The 14,851-nt window shown below is 42.9% G+C and overlaps 1 protein-coding gene and 1 long non-coding RNA gene across 23 annotated transcripts in view; one reads left to right on the top strand and one right to left on the bottom strand.

The window, feature by feature from the left end:
- susd1 (sushi domain containing 1) overlaps positions 1-14,851 on the bottom strand; it is a 93,115-nt gene that overhangs the window by 64,293 nt on the left and 13,971 nt on the right. For all 20 annotated transcript variants that reach the window (XR_005942752.1, XM_041185599.1, XM_041185597.1 and 17 more), the window contains 5 exons: positions 10,595-10,774; positions 8,367-8,546; positions 5,655-5,834; positions 3,746-3,925; positions 1,787-1,966 (listed from right to left, as the gene is read on the bottom strand). Coding sequence is in view for 19 of the 20 variants with exons in the window: in XM_041185599.1 (XP_041041533.1) it covers positions 1,787-1,966; positions 3,746-3,925; positions 5,655-5,834; positions 8,367-8,546; positions 10,595-10,774 (900 nt within the window). In the remaining variant the exon portion in view is untranslated. The remainder of the gene's footprint in view (positions 1-1,786; positions 1,967-3,745; positions 3,926-5,654; positions 5,835-8,366; positions 8,547-10,594; positions 10,775-14,851) is intronic.
- LOC121276925 overlaps positions 13,233-14,851 on the top strand; it is a 33,734-nt gene continuing 32,115 nt past the window's right edge. For all 3 annotated transcript variants that reach the window (XR_005942755.1, XR_005942754.1, XR_005942753.1), the window contains exon 1: positions 13,233-13,650. This is a non-coding gene — a long non-coding RNA (uncharacterized LOC121276925). The remainder of the gene's footprint in view (positions 13,651-14,851) is intronic.

Raw genomic sequence — 14,851 nt, 5'->3', positions numbered from 1 at the left:
TGCTACCCTCAGTGCTTCCTCCAAGTGGTGTTCAACATGGAGGAGCACTGATTCATCAGCTGAGGAAGGGCGGTATGTGGTAATCAGCAGGATGTTTCCTTGCCATGTTTGAACTGATGCTACGAGACATCATGAGGTCCAGTGTCGATGTTAAGGACTCCCAGGACAACACCCTCCAGACTGTATAGCACTTTGCTACCACATCTGCCTTGCTAGTGGGACAGGACATACCCAGGGATGGTGATGGTGGAGTCTGGGACATTATCTGTAAGATATGATTCCATGGGGATGACTATGTCAGACAGTTGCTTGACCTACTGTGAGACAGCTCCATCAATTTTGGCACTAGCCCCCAGATGTTAGTAAGGAGGACTTTGCAGGGTCAACAGGTGCCTAGGTCAATGCTGGGTGGTCCATCCAGTTTCATTCCTTTTTTGTGACTTTGTTCCAGCTAAGTGGCTTGCTAGGCCATTTCAGAGGGCATGTCAGTGTCAACCACATTGCTATGGGTCTGGGATCACATATAGGCCAGACCAGGCAAGGACAACAGATTTCCTTCCCTCAAGGGCATTAGGGAACCAGATGGGTTTTTACAACAATCGACAATCACTAGACTTTTAACTCTATATTTTTATTGAATTCAAATTCCACAATCTGCCGTGGCCGGATTCGAACCCAGGTCCCCAGAGCATTATTCTCAGTCACTGGATTGCTAGTGCAGCGACAACATCACCACACCATTGTTTGCACTATTTAAGGGGACTTGATAGAGTGGATGCTGAGAGGATGTTTCCCCTTTTAGAGACTAGAACTAGGGCATGCAGTTTAAAAATAAGGGGCCTCCCATTTAAGACAGAGATTAAGAGATTTTTTTTCTCTCAGAGGGCCGTGAGTCTGTGCAGAATGGTGGAGGCAGGGTCATTGAATATTTTTAAGGCAGACATAGATTCTTGAGTGACAAGGGAGTCAAAGTGTAAGAAGAAAAGTGGAGCTGAGGCCACAGTCAGATCAGCCATGATCTTATTGAATAATGGAACAGGCTTGAGGGGCTGAATGGCCTACTCCTGTTCCTAATTTGTATGCCTGTATGTTTACAATTCAAATTGCTGGATAATTCTAAGACAGTAAACAATTTTGGATCATCATTGGTATACTGCTGTCATTTCTTCCACAGAATCACAGTATGTGAGCTGAAATGATAAATACAACCAGTTTGTCCAGGAAGAAGGATTTTCCCTTATCCTGTTGTCAGCATAGAGGCTAACGATATTTACAGGGCGAAATTTTACGGCAGTAGGATTTTACGTTCCCGCCAAGGACAATGAGGTTTAGAATGTCTCACCGCATTTTATGGCCCCATCCCTACTGAAACGGGGCTGTAAAATTCTGCCACAGTGTGCAGATGTCAATACTGACTTCCCTCATATTAGTATGAATTGTATATGAATTGTGTTTTATTGTTTTCAGGTCGTGGGTGTTAACTGGGCATTCACTGGAGCCCCCTATAAAAAGACAAGGACTAAATATGTGGTTTTGGGTAAGGAGATGCATTCTTGTAAAGCATTACTTTGCAAATAATTATAAAAATGTGTAAATATTGTCTCCATTCCATCCTTTACCAATTGGCTTTCTGGACTATAACAGTTAATGTGACAGGGTAAACTGAAACAGGAATGTAGGCAATCCAGGGGATATGACAAGAGTGAAAGGAAATCAAAAATGTAAAGTGACTACTTGACATTGTTTATGAAGTCTCTTAGTCCAAGCCAGTTGAACAAACACTGACCTTTGCATTCCAGGTTTGCTCCTTCCCATTGTCCCTGGGCAGAGCAGATTGATGTGACATTTCCTCTCAAATGTAAATAGCCAACTTGGCACTGGTACACGACCGTACTTCCATATGTTGTATTACCTGGTGGATTTTGCACTGTGTACTGTAAGACGGGAGGAGATCCACACTCCACAGCTGAAGAGAGACAAAACACGTTAGAACTTTAACGTAGAATCAGTCCCAGACAGCTTGAGTAAATATACACAAATGTTTCCTAATCCTTACCAGGAGTAGATTCTACTGACCCATTCCACAAGGTTACCAAAGATTTCTTATTGAATTAAAGCTAGCATCTTTTAAACAGCTATTAACTCCAAGTTTGCTGTTTTCTAATTGTACCAAGTCAACAGAAAGATGAATATTAATAGAAAACGAGGACAAAAATTTTCAACTTCTGGAGCCTGACAGCCTTTCCACAATTTGAGCTTTGCATGCAACGCTTTATTATTTATTCTAAATATGTTATGTTAAATAGCAGCAAAATCCTGCTTTAGGCCTTTGTTAACCTTCATTCTTCTTGCTCTAGTGCGAGAAGCTATGGGATATTATTATAATTACAAGTTAACTAATACTGGAGGAGACTGATACAAATGAGTTATGGTCAGTACCACAAAGAGGCACGATTCATATTCCATTGCACTTTTCAATATATCTATTCTGCTTAATTTAACTACTTAGTGCTCAGCATTACAATAAATGAAAGTTTGAAACTGCATAAATATGAATTAATACTGACACACAGATGGTAATATTTCAATGACACCATGTTTAGTATAAGGGTCTGGCAGATATGGCGTTAATCTAGGACTGAGTACATTACTGCCCACACAGTGATGTAAGGGAACACATGACTCCACCCAGGGTCAGTCTAGTGTTGGACAGAGCTTTGTGTACCAGTCCCTTCCTAACAGCACTGTGGGTGTACCTACACTACATGGAGTGCAGTGGTTCAAGAAGGCGGCTCATCACCACCTTCTCAAGGGCAATTAGGGATGGGCAATAAATGCTGGCCCAGCCAGCGAAGCCCCACATATTGTGCGAGAATTAAGAAAAAAACATGGAGACAACGCCTGGCTCGCACCCTTTACTGTATATTTGTAAATGGTTCTAAGAGTTAATAAAGACTTAAGTTAGCCTACGTATGATTACAAAGAGTTCTTGAGATCTAATAAACTGTATTCAACACCGTTCAGCATTACAATAAATGAAAATTTGAAACAGCGCAAATATGAATTAATACTCTCGCACAGATTGCAATATTTCATTTACCCCATGTAAGTGTTATTTCTCAGAGCTGCTGCTTCTCGTTCTGATTTTAAATAAAAAAGTTATTAATCAATTTCTAGAAAATTGATTTGGCCCCTTAAGCAACTTCTGCCACCTAGAAGGACAAGGGCAGCAGGCCCATGGGAACAGCACGGCCCACAAATTTGCTCCTAGCCACATACCATCCCAATTTGGAAATATTTCACTGTTCCTTCACTGTCATTGGGTCAAAATCCTGGAACTCTCTTCCTAACAGCACTGTGGGTGTACCTACACCACATGGACTGCAGCGGTTCAAGAAGGCAGCTCACCACCACATTCTCAATGGCAACTATGGATGGGCAATAAATGCTGACCCAGCCAACGACGTCCACATCCCATGAATGAGTAAGAAAAATGTTGCCATGGGCATTTTATAAGTTATTTGTGTTCAGCTGATAGTATAGAGTCTCAAAATAGATTTACCAGGGATTGTCCTGACACATGTAAGAACATAATTGCTGTAAATTTGGATACTAATTTCCTTGAAAACAAGCGTTACAAAGATAAAAAGAAACATTAAGTTTGACTCAAGCAAAATAAATTTTAGAGTTACTGCTGGAACATTATAGTCTTAGTTTAACTTAATAACATTCTGGGAGCACTGACATTCACATTCCAGGTTTGCTCCTTCCCACTGCCTCTGGGCAGAGCAGATGGATATGTTGTTTCCTCTCACATGCACATAGCCAACCCGGCACTGGTACATGACTGTACTTCCATAGGTTGTGTTAACTGGGGGATAAAGCACTGTGTTCAGTAAAGCTGGTGGTGATCCACAGTCAACAGCTGAGGAGACACAAGGAGACATTAGTTAAAACCATTTCACTGTATTAAAACAAAAGGCTATCATTGGGAGCTCACACCCAGGATCTTTCTAATCCGTGCAACCTTCTGCCACATCCCATAGTGCATTTACCTACTGGCCCGTTGTGCTTGCTGCTATCAACTTTTCTATTTTTTGATCATAGACTTTACATTCTCCAAATGATATCAGCTGTTTCTACGTGAGGGAAGAGGAGGTGATAACTCTCATACTCCACACACTATATACATCCTGTTTGTTTGTGTGTCTCTAGTAGGCAATCTCGAGAGTGGACAATGCAATCAACATACAGTTTAATGTTCCTTCTGAAAGACAACATCTCCAACAACATAGCGCTCCACTAGCTACGTACTCAAATCTGCAATGGGACCCATAATCTCAGAAGAGGGAGTGCTACCAACAGAGGCATGTTGACATTAGACATCACTCATAAATCAGGCATAGAATATTACAGCGCAAAAGGAGGCCTTTCAGCCCATCGTGCTTATGCTAAGTCTTTGAAAAAGCATCCGATTAGTTTCATTCCCCCACTCTTTTCTCACAGTCCTGCAAATTTTCCCTTCCAAGTATTTATCCAATTCCCTTTTGAAAGTTTCAATTGCAACTATTTTCACCCTTTTTGATGGTCCGTTCTAGTGCATAACAACTCAATGCGTGAAGTGGTTTTCTTCAAGTCTTCTCTGGTTCTTTTGCCAATTGTCTTAAACCTGTGTCCTCTGGTTACCAACCCTTCAGTCCCTGAAAAGGGTTTACCCTATCAAAACCCTCCATGATATTGAACTAATTTCTCCTTCACCTTCTGACAAGATGTCTGGTCTCTCCAAACAGCTGAAGTCTTTCTACTCTGATACATACTAATAAATCTCCTCTGCACTCTCTCCAAGGTTTTTACATCCTTCCAAAAGTGAGATGTCCAGAATTGGTCACAACATTCCAGCTGAAGGCTAACCGATGTTGTAAAAAAGTTTAACATACCCTATTTGTTTTTGTACTCTCTGCCTTTATTTTTAAGGCCAAGAATCCTGTCCACTTTTTTAAATAGCCTCCTCAACTTGTCCTGCCACCTTCAAAGACTTGCAAAAGACACCCCTTTCTGTTCTTGCACCCTCTTTAACATTGTACTATTTAGCTTATATTGCTCTCTCTTCTTTCATCCTAACATAAAGAAGAGTTGATGTAGGGCTTATCTGGAAGTTTGACTCAATTGGGAGAAAAAGCAGGTGAGAGCTTGAACATTGCTGAAAAGAGAGAGACATGTTGTCGAAGCTTTTCATCTTGCACTCATCAGGACAAATGCGAGAATGCCAAATTTCAAAGGGAGCGACAATTTATACTACAGGAGAAAAGGGTGCTGATATGAGGACTACGTTCAAGCTTTACAGCTTTGTTGAATTACTCGGGAGCTTGTAGAATCTATAGTTCCCTATTGCTTTCGCCATGGCAATGTCTCAATGAATTAGAGTCAACTTGCCAACTAATCAGTACTCTTTTGCTCCTGTAGTATAAATTGTTGTGATTGTTTGAAATTTGGCATTCTTGCATTTGTCCTGTTGAGTGCAAGATGAAAAGCTTCAGCAACATGTCTCCTTTTTCAGCAATATTCAAATCAGGTGAGAGAAAAATCACAAATATCGTAATTGATGGAACATTATTTGCCTATGATTTTACTTGGGAACATTCTGGAGTACATACCCTTACATTCCTGGTTTGCTCCTTCCCATTGTCCCCGGGCGGAGCAGATGGATGTGTTGTTTCCTCTCAAATGCACATAGCCAACCTGGCACAGGTACATGGCTGTACTTCCATAGGTTGTGTTAACTGGGGGATATAGCACTGTGTTCAGTAAAGCTGGCGGTGATCCACAGTCAACAGCTGAGGAGACACAAATTGTGTATAAAATTAAAATTAAAAGCTATGTTTCTGGTCCTACCTTTGCACTGAAGTTTATAACAAAGCCAAAGATTGTAAATTATCATGCGGTAGATGAATACCGCAGAGTACATTTTCATCTTCACCGCTTGGCTGACACATTAGTGTATTACTGAGGGAGTGCTGCACTGTCGGCGTACTACCCTTCTGCCCTCTCAGATGAGCATGAAATATCCCATGGTAATTTGTGAAGAAGGACAAGGGAGTTCTCCCCGGTGTCCTGGCCAGCATTTATAGTTCAAGCTACACCACCAAAAACATATGATCTGGTCATTATCATATTGCTATTTATGGGATCTTGCTGTGTGCCAATGTCCTGCCATGTTTCCTACATTTCAACACTTCCAAAGAAGCTGCAGCATTTTGGGACGTTTTGAGGTTGTGAAAGGTGCTATAGAAGTGCATGTCTGTCTTTCTATTCCATAACAGATAGTTAGATGATCTACCACACCAATGAAATGAAGATGATCACTTTAAACCCTCAGAATGCTGAAAACATTTTGCATTATGCAACAGCACAGAATTCCTTGTCCTCCACTGGTTTTCAAACTTCTTTGTGTGTGCATGCCCTTCTGTAGATGTTGATACATTCCTGGCCACTCTGCTTTAACTCCAGGGTGAACTCCCCCAAGCACAAATATTGTTACCATTATAGGAAAAATGTTCATTAGTGTACACCATCAGATATAATGTATGCCAAGCCAGCAAATACAGAAGAAAATTAGGAGCTATTGGCAATAATACAGGAAGAAAGGTTGTTTCTAAGATGGAAGGAAAGATTTGTATTTATACAGCGCCTTTCACAACCTCAGAATATTCCAAAATGCTTTCCAAACAGTTGTGTTGTGTTTTTACCATTGCAAAGTAGGAAATGAAGCAGTCAATTTGCACACAGCAAGCTCCCATAAACAGCAACTGTGAAAATTACCAGATATTCTGTTTCAGTCAATTCATTCGAGGGATAAATATTAGCCAGGACACACGGGAGAACTGGTCACTGTTATGTGGTCAAGTGGTAAGTGCATAATAAGCTCTTATAGAAAACGCTTCATGACCTATGACCAACCTGGGTTGGCATTCTGTTTTGGTGTAATCAGTATATTAGAGGCTTTTATGTGATATGCTTTACCTGGGTAGAAGAACAGCCAGCAAACTCTGCCAGGCAGCACCATAACTGATACATTCCCACACCACAGAGAATGATGGAGCAATTAATCTGGGTCCAAATTTCTCATCTGCCAAATCCATAACAGGATATCTGTGGACTATGCAGGCAAGTTATGAAAATCAAAGTACCAGGTATCGTATTATTTCACTGGTATCTACGCAGTGGGAAGATCTTGATTACTCTCACCCTAGTGTCACAAAACTTGAACATTCATGTAAGAGTGACACTCGTGAAGGAAATGACAAAGTCAGCATCACTCCTGGGACAGGGGTTGCATGGGTAGTGCAATGGAGAATCATTTACATTTAGCGCTGAATGTATTTGGTCCATTGAGGCCGGGCTGGGAGGCAGGAGGGCTGCCAAAATTGAGTGGGAGGGCATTGGGAGGGGTGCGGCAGGCAACATGGCATCGTGGCAGGAAAGTTGGCAGCTCAGGCACCCACTCGACAGCCAATTGAGCCACATAATGGCCCAATAATGGGTGGCCACATCCCACCAGGCACATTGCCCATACAGGATTGTCCGCCTCCATGTGATTCCTGAGTGGGGGTTGGTCCACCTTGACGGGCACTCCATGGCCCATGGAGACCCAGTAGTAATCCAGAGACCCATTTTAATGCTCTGGGGGCATGGATACAAATCCCACCAGGGCAGCTGGTGGAACTTAAATTCAATTGATAAACCTGGAATATCAAGCCAATCTCAGTAATGATGACAATGAAACCATTGCCGATTGTCGTAAAAACCCATCTCGTTCACTAATGTCCCTCAGGGAAGGAAATCTGCTGTCCTTACCCGGTCTGGCCTACATGTGACTCCAGACCCACTGCAATGTGGTTGACATTTAACTGCCCTTTAAATGACTCAGCAAGCTGCTCAGTTCAAGGGCAATTAGGGATGGGCAACAAATGCTGGCCTTGCCAGTGATGCCCACATCCCATCAAAGAGTTTTAAAAAAACAATGGCTCTACCGGTGTACCACAAATACTACCCCTCTCACCGATCACCAGAGAGTGCCTGCCCAGCTTCCCAATAGCTGGCCTTCAAGGGTCACTAGCCATCAATGCGCCCTCACCCCAAAGCTGCAGCTGTGGCTGCGGCCACCACTCCTGGTGGCACTGCCAAAGCTGCTGAGCAGCCAGACCTCTGATTGGGCCAGCAGCTCCTGGGGGTGGGCCGCCATCCATCTGCTAATTGGCTGCTACTGGCAAGGGTCCTGCCAATCACTGCAACTTGACCTACAGCAGAAAAACTCAGGTCCTTGTCTCAGTTTAACTCAGGTTCAGAAATATTTCTGGAGCACTGACCTTCACATTCCATGTTTACTCCTTCCCACTGCCCCTGGGCAGAGCAGATGGATGTGTTGTTTCCTCTCACATGCACATAGCCAACCTGGCACAGGTACATGACTGTACTTCCATAGGTTGTGTTAACTGGTGGATATGACACTGCATTCAGTAAAGCTGGTGGTGATCCACAGTCAACAGCTAAGGAGAGACAATGAAGGATAATTAAGATCATTTAATTGTATTAAAAGAAAAAGCTATATTTGGGGATCTTCCTGGGATCTTTCTGTCTGGTCTGTATGACTTATTGCCATGTTACAAGGTGCATTTTCTCACTGAGAACTAAAAACAACTTATATTTATATAGCAGGAAACACAGGAAAAGACACAGAGGTTTTTGTTTGGCCAGGATTGTAGGGATGTAGTCAAATTCTGTAGCACCTGTCATGCATGTCAAATAACAGGAAAAGCACAAGCAGTGATTAAGCCAACGCCTTTAATCCCAATACCAGCATTTGAAGAGCCTTTTACCAGGGTCATGATTGATTGTGTAGGACCCCTCCCTATGACTAAAAATGGAAATCAGTACTTACTGACAATAATGGATGCGTCTACCAGGTTTCCTAAAGTGATACCTTTAAGAAATATTACAACTAAGAAGATTGTGCAGGAGTTAATTAAATATTTCACACGATATGGGTTTCTGTTGCCTTAATGGAGATAAGTTTGGGAATTTGTTAAAAGTTATGATCATAGTAATTTGTAGCCATGTGTATATAATTAACTTGTGTAAATTAATCAAATGTTTCATTTAGCATAATATAAACCTCTCAAGAACTGGTGGTTTGATTCCTGAATTTAAAGCCACATCTCAAACATAAAACTTAAAATTATAGGTTACGACAGTTCTTTAAAGTTTCCCTCTGGAATTTTTAAATAACTCAGTTTTACCAACTGCTTGGTCATAACACAGAGTTACATAAGGACATATTAGGTGAGATGACCAAAAGCTTGGTCGAAGAGGTAGATTTTAAGGAGCATCTTAAAGACTAAAAGTGAAGTTAAGAGGTGGAGTTTAGGGAGAGAATTCCACAGAGCTTTGGGCCTAGGCAACTTGAGGCACAGTCAGTAAAGCTGGTGGTGATCCACAGTCGACAACCGCAGAGAGACAAACTCAAAGCACAGCCACCAGTGGTGGAGCAATTAAACTTGGGGATGCACAAGAGGCCAGAATTAGAGGAGCACAGAGATCTTGGAGGTTGAAGGGCTGGAAAAGGTTACAGAGATAGGGAGGGGCAAGGCCATGGAAGAATTTGAAAATAAGAGTGAGTGTTTTAAAATCAAGACATTGCCTGGTCAGGAGCCAATGTAAATCAGCAAGGACAGGGACTTGGAGTGACTTAAGACACGGGCAGCATATTTTTGGATGACCTCAAGCTTACAGAGGGAGGATGTGAGAGACCAGCCAGGAGTGCTGGAAGGTTCTAAGAGCAGCTGAGCTGTGACAGGGGCAGAGTTGGGTAATATTACAGAGGTAGAAATAGGCGGCCATAGTGATAGTGCAGATATGTGGTCAGTAGCTCATCCTGGTGAGAGGGCACAAATACAATGCCAAGATTGCGAACTGTGTGCTTTAGTCTGAGACTGTCGCCAGGGAAAGGGACTGAGTCAGTAGCTAGGGAACGGAGTTTGGAGTGGGGACCAAATACAATGGCTTCAGTCTTGCCAATATTTAATTGGAGGAAACTTCTGTTCATCCAGTACTGCTTGTAAGAGAAACAGTTTTATAACTTAGCAACACAGGAGGAGTTGAGAGAGGCGGTGGTGAGCTCGAGCTGGGGGTTATCAGAGTACATGTGTAAAGAAATGCTGTGCTTTTGGATGATGTCACTGAGGTGCAGCATGAGGATGAGAAATGGAAGAGGGAAAACCAGAGGGAACAGTGCGGGAGTGGGAAAAGATCCTATTTCACGTGATTCTCTGGCTACGCTTAGATAGATAAGAACGGAACATAGGTGAGAACAGTCCCATCTGACTGGAACATAATAGAGAGGCATTGGAGGAGGTTGGTATGACCAACTGTGTCAAAAAAACGAGTTACTATTCAATAACAATTTAATTTTTCTATCTCTCACACTGTCACATTTACTGACAAACTGTTACAACTGGGAAGGAAATTATAAATACAGATTCTCTCTCAGAATGTAGTTTATGCTTAGTCATAGTTTGAAACATTCTGGAGCACTGACCTTTACATTCCAGGTTTGCTCCTTCCCATTGGCCCTGGTCAGAGCAGATGGATGTGTCGTTTCCTCTCACACGCACATAGCCAACATGGCACTGGTACACGACTGTACTTCCATAGGTTGTGTTAACTGGTGGATATGGCACGGAGTTCAATGAAGCTGGTGGTGATCCACAGTCAACAACTGTAGAGAGACAAACCCAAGTTAGTTAGTTTTTATCTTAGTGTTTAATTTGACTGCCACTTCTCTTCAAGGAATGTCTACTTTGAAGAAGTATGCTCTTCTCTCTGACAGGATTTCCGCCTATCTCTTTTGCCCTCTCTAGATTAAGGGTCATACGGACTCGAAACGTCAACTGTACCCCTCTCCGCAGATGCTGTCAGACCTGCTGAGTTTTTCCAGGTATTTTTGTTTTTGTTTTAGTTTAGAACTGTGTGCATTGCATATATTGTGTACACAAAATGTTGTTCCCATGAAATATTTGCCAAGGTAAGGTTGTAGAGCACTAGCGTTAGGTCAGTTTTGGGGTGTAAATTCAATGCGACCTGTTTTCAGGTCTGAAATGAGCGGAGTGTGCCAAAAACCAGAGGCACGAGGCTCACCTGGGCCTGAACTTGGGCCTCAGGCCTGATCTGGTGTTGCATGCAGGCATTGGCTAGCAGCTCAGGAGTTTCACAAGGACAAAGTTGAGGTCCTCAGCAGGGGTGTTCTGGTGGGCCCTGGAGAGGGAGGATTGGAGGGAGGAGGGGTGGTTAGGAGTGAAGGAGAGAGAGATGAGGCAGCTGAGAAGTGGGTCATCAGGAGGAAGGGGGAGGGTTGCTTGAAGGAAGGGACAATCGGAAGGGAAGGGAACAGCTGGTTGGGAGCCATACATAGCTCATTGGCCTCCAGAATGGAGGCTTAGATGCCTATCTTAAGCCTTTAAAATGATCACAGTATCAATGAAACTTTGGCTAATATCTCTAATTTGATTCACACAATGCAATTCTGGGCATCCACTGAGAGAAACTTTTGGCTGACTCCACTGCTAATTAGAGCAATGTACTTAGAAAACAATTCCTGAAGGAACACTGACATGCAGCAAAACATCCATGAGATGGCGGTCTTTCATTACACACATATGCATACACATACACACATATACACACACACACTTCTGAATTTAAAAACTGAACACTTCAGGATGCTTTCATTTAAAACATTCTTCCTTGAGGCACAAAAGAGATTTTCTAACACCGTTATAGAATCATAGAATGATAACAATACAGAAGGAGTCCATTCAGTCCATCATGCCTGTACTGGCTCTTTGAAAGAGCTATCCAGTTATTTTATTCATTTACGGATCATGGGCTTCGCTGGCTGGGCCAGCATTTATTGCCCATCCCTAACTGTCCTTGAGAAGGTGGTGGTGAGCTGGCTTCTTGAACCGCTGCAGTCCATGTAGTGTAGGTACAGCCAAAGTGCTGTTAGGGAGTGAGTTCCAGGATTTTGACCCAGTAACAGTGAAGGAATGATGATATATTTCCAAGTCAGGATGGTGTGTGGTTGGGAGGGGATCTTCCAGGTGGTGGTGTTCCTATCGATCTACTGCCCTTGTCCTTCTAGATGGTAGTGGTCGTGGGTTTGGAAGGTGCTGTCTAAGGAGCCTTGGTGAGTTTCTGCAGTGCATCTTGCAGATGGTACACACTGCTGCTACTGTGCGTCGGTGCTGGAGGGAGTGAATATTTGTGGATGGGGTACCAATCAAGTGGGCTGCTTTGTCCTGGATGGTGTCAAACTTCTTGAGTATTGTGGGAGCTGCACTCATCCAGGCAAGTGGGGAGTATTCCATCACTCTCTGACTTGTGCCTTGTAGATGGTGGACAGGCATTGGGGAGTCAGGAGATGAATTACTCGCCACAGGATTCATAGCCTCTGACCTGCTCTTGTAGACACAGTATTTATATGGCTAGTCCAATTCAGTTGCTGGTCAATGGTAATCCCCAGGGGTCTGGAGTTGATGTTGAGGACTCCAAGGACAACTCCCTCCCGATTGTATACCACTGTGCCACCACCTCTGCTGAGCCTGTCCTGCCGGTGGGACAGGACATACCCAGGGATGGTGATTGTGGAATCTGGGACATTATCTGTAAGATATGATTCCGTGAGGATGATTATGTCAGGCTGTTGCTTGACTAGTCTGTGAGACAGCTCTCCCAATTTTTGCACTAGCCCCCTGATGTTAGTAAATAGGACTTTGGACGGTTGACAGAGCTGAGTTTGCTGTTGTCATTACCGGTGCCTGGGTCAATGCCGGGTGGTCCTTCTGGTTTCATTCCTTTTTTGAGACTTTGCAGCCATTTGATACAACTGAGTGGCTTGCTAGGCTATTTCACAGAGCATTTAAGAGTCAACCACATTTCTGTGGATCTGGAGTCACATGTAGGCCTGACCAGGTAAGGACTGTGAGGAAATAGAGATAGTTTAAGTAAGTTATATTGGTATTTGTAGGTGTTAGAAATGAATTTTAGCTTTAAAGTTTAAGTTTGATTTGTATTTTTGTGTCTATGTTAAGAGAGGTCAAATGGAGTTTTAGTTTCATTTTGAAAGGCTGCTTGCATTTCTAATGGAGTTTTTTTTACAACTGTTGCAGCTAAGTTAAACAAGGGTAGGAGAATTAAACTGCTGCCTAGCAACAGGAGGCCGGAGAGACAGGTCCCACCCACAGACCACACACAGAAGAAGATAAACAGCAGTTTGTTTCAATTTGGAAGCTGTGAAGTTCAGTTGGTGTTTTTTGAAAGTTGCTGCCAGGAGAGACTGGAGCAAGGGGGACAGATAGCCAGTCCCAAGCTAAAGAAAAACTTCAAAACCCAGGGGAATGTAAGAGGGGAAAGTCCAAAGAAGATGTTCTGGTCAAAGGAAGATTAGGAACCTGGAAAAGGTCCTGTTAAATGAGGTTAAGAGTAAGGGGCCAAGGGAAAGTCTCCAAGCTTCGGATTTAAAGAGACAAAAGCTACAGAAAGTAGATTTAAAACGAGAACAGTTGGCAAGAGGCAAGTCCAAAGAAACAACTGAAGGTCTGCAACTCTTTGTATTGGGCATATGAAGCAGTGGTGTACTGTTGACGGCTGAGTTGATGAGAGAGAGTGCGTGGAAGACAGCTTGAATACATGTGATGACTCAGGGAAGAGGAATATTGGAGAGAGAGTTTGAAACCCTGGAAGGTGGCTAAGAAGGCGGTTTGGGAGAAGATTCCAAAGCGGATTCTTGGAGAATGGGGATTAGAAACCCTCATGGTTGGCTCATGGTGTGACAAGCATCGGGGGGAGTTGAGGAGAGATCTATAGCATCTGGTTGTGGTGACACCTGTCACTTGGTTTCAGAGTGTGGTGTGGCTGACCACAGGGTGCCATAGGTGTACAAGGACTGTGTATTTACTGCGAACATTAAAGTATAAGATAGTTTTTATAACTTGTGTTATCTTTACAAATCTGTATATCTGTAAAGATATAGTTGTGGGTTTTGTAATATAGTTCAACTTTTCATGTTGAATAAGTGTTTTTTTTGTTAAAAGTTTATTAGCTGACTCTGGTGACTCTGTTCAGGAGCCCCTCTCCATGTATCTAAACAAACAAATAAAAGTTCGGATTTATCAAGCCGGGTTCTACCCTGGGACTAGGCTTGTCCAGTGATGACCTCAGCTGGGAATTGTAGCAAGGACAGCAGATTTCCTTCCCTAAAAGACATTAGTGAACCAGAAGGATCTTTACAACAAACAACAATGGTTTCATGGTTATCATTAGACTTTTAATTCCAGATTTTTATTGAATTCAAATTCCACCATCTGCCGTGGTTGTGTTTAAACCTGGGTCCCCAGAGCATTACCCTGGGTCTCTGGATTACTAGTCCAGTGACAATACCACTATGCTACCGCCTCCCTTTAGTCCAACTCTCCTCCCTGTCCCTTCCCCACAGCCTGCAGATTTTCCCCATTCAAGTATATATCCAATTCCCTTTAGAATGTTATTATTGAATCTGCTTCCCACACCCTTTCAGGCAGTGCATTCCAGATTATAACAACTCACTGTGTAATTTTTTTTACAACAGGTTAGGGAGAAAACCTCTCTCCAAACCATGATTAGAGACCAAAGCACAACTTGAGCCCATGTATAATCAGTGCAAAGGTTTGTATATCCTTTCTAGGGCCATTTCATTGACCTCTAGGTAAAGAAGCAAGTGCTGTGTATGTTCAAGCAAACTAGGATAGCTCCTGAGAAA

The sequence above is a fragment of the Carcharodon carcharias genome, chromosome 4 (genome assembly GCF_017639515.1).
Source record: "Carcharodon carcharias isolate sCarCar2 chromosome 4, sCarCar2.pri, whole genome shotgun sequence".
NCBI classification, from domain to species: domain Eukaryota; kingdom Metazoa; phylum Chordata; class Chondrichthyes; order Lamniformes; family Lamnidae; genus Carcharodon; species Carcharodon carcharias.
The sequence above is the reverse complement of the archived record's forward strand: the minus strand, read 5'-3'. Positions and strand labels throughout refer to the sequence as shown.